At 40.1% G+C, this 489-nt stretch overlaps 1 protein-coding gene across 1 annotated transcript in view; it reads left to right on the plus strand.

The window, feature by feature from the left end:
- Window positions 1-289: 289 nt before the first annotated feature.
- Window positions 290-489, plus strand: part of LOC107850123 (extensin-like) — a 3,601-nt gene continuing 3,401 nt past the window's right edge. The window contains exon 1 of the mRNA XM_047401758.1: window positions 290-475. Within this exon, the coding sequence (XP_047257714.1) occupies window positions 290-475 (186 nt within the window). The remainder of the gene's footprint in view (window positions 476-489) is intronic.

The following is a 489-nucleotide window of genomic DNA, read 5'->3' on the forward strand; positions in this document are numbered from 1 at the left end:
AAATATTCAAAGTGATACAAAGATGGACTTTTAATAAACAAGATGTAAAACTTGTAGATCCAGCTGTTAAGAGTAGTTTAATATACTTTTTACACTTTGATTGTTAATTAGAGCTATTGAATTGGTCATTTAGACAGCTCTTTACTAACAACTAGTGTGTTAATATAAATAGATAGGCCAATGAATCCTCTAAAGGCATCAGTTCTCAACTGAAAAACTAAACTTGTCTTCTTTTTTCTTCCCTTAACTAGCCACATTTGGGAGGCTAGGTGGTGTATTTTCCGGCAAAATGAGGCTTCACGGTGGCGGCCCTGCCAAGGGTCGTCGATATTTGCCACAAATTTTAGTGGCGTTGGCCATATTGGCTGTTGCTAATGTAGTGTCAGCAGACCCTTATGTGTACTCTTCTCCACCACCTCCAACGTATGAGTACAAGTCACCACCACCTCCTTCGCCATCTCCACCGCCACCTTATGTGTACAAATCTCC

This window comes from Capsicum annuum, chromosome 12 (genome assembly GCF_002878395.1).
Source record: "Capsicum annuum cultivar UCD-10X-F1 chromosome 12, UCD10Xv1.1, whole genome shotgun sequence".
NCBI lineage: Eukaryota > Viridiplantae > Streptophyta > Magnoliopsida > Solanales > Solanaceae > Capsicum > Capsicum annuum.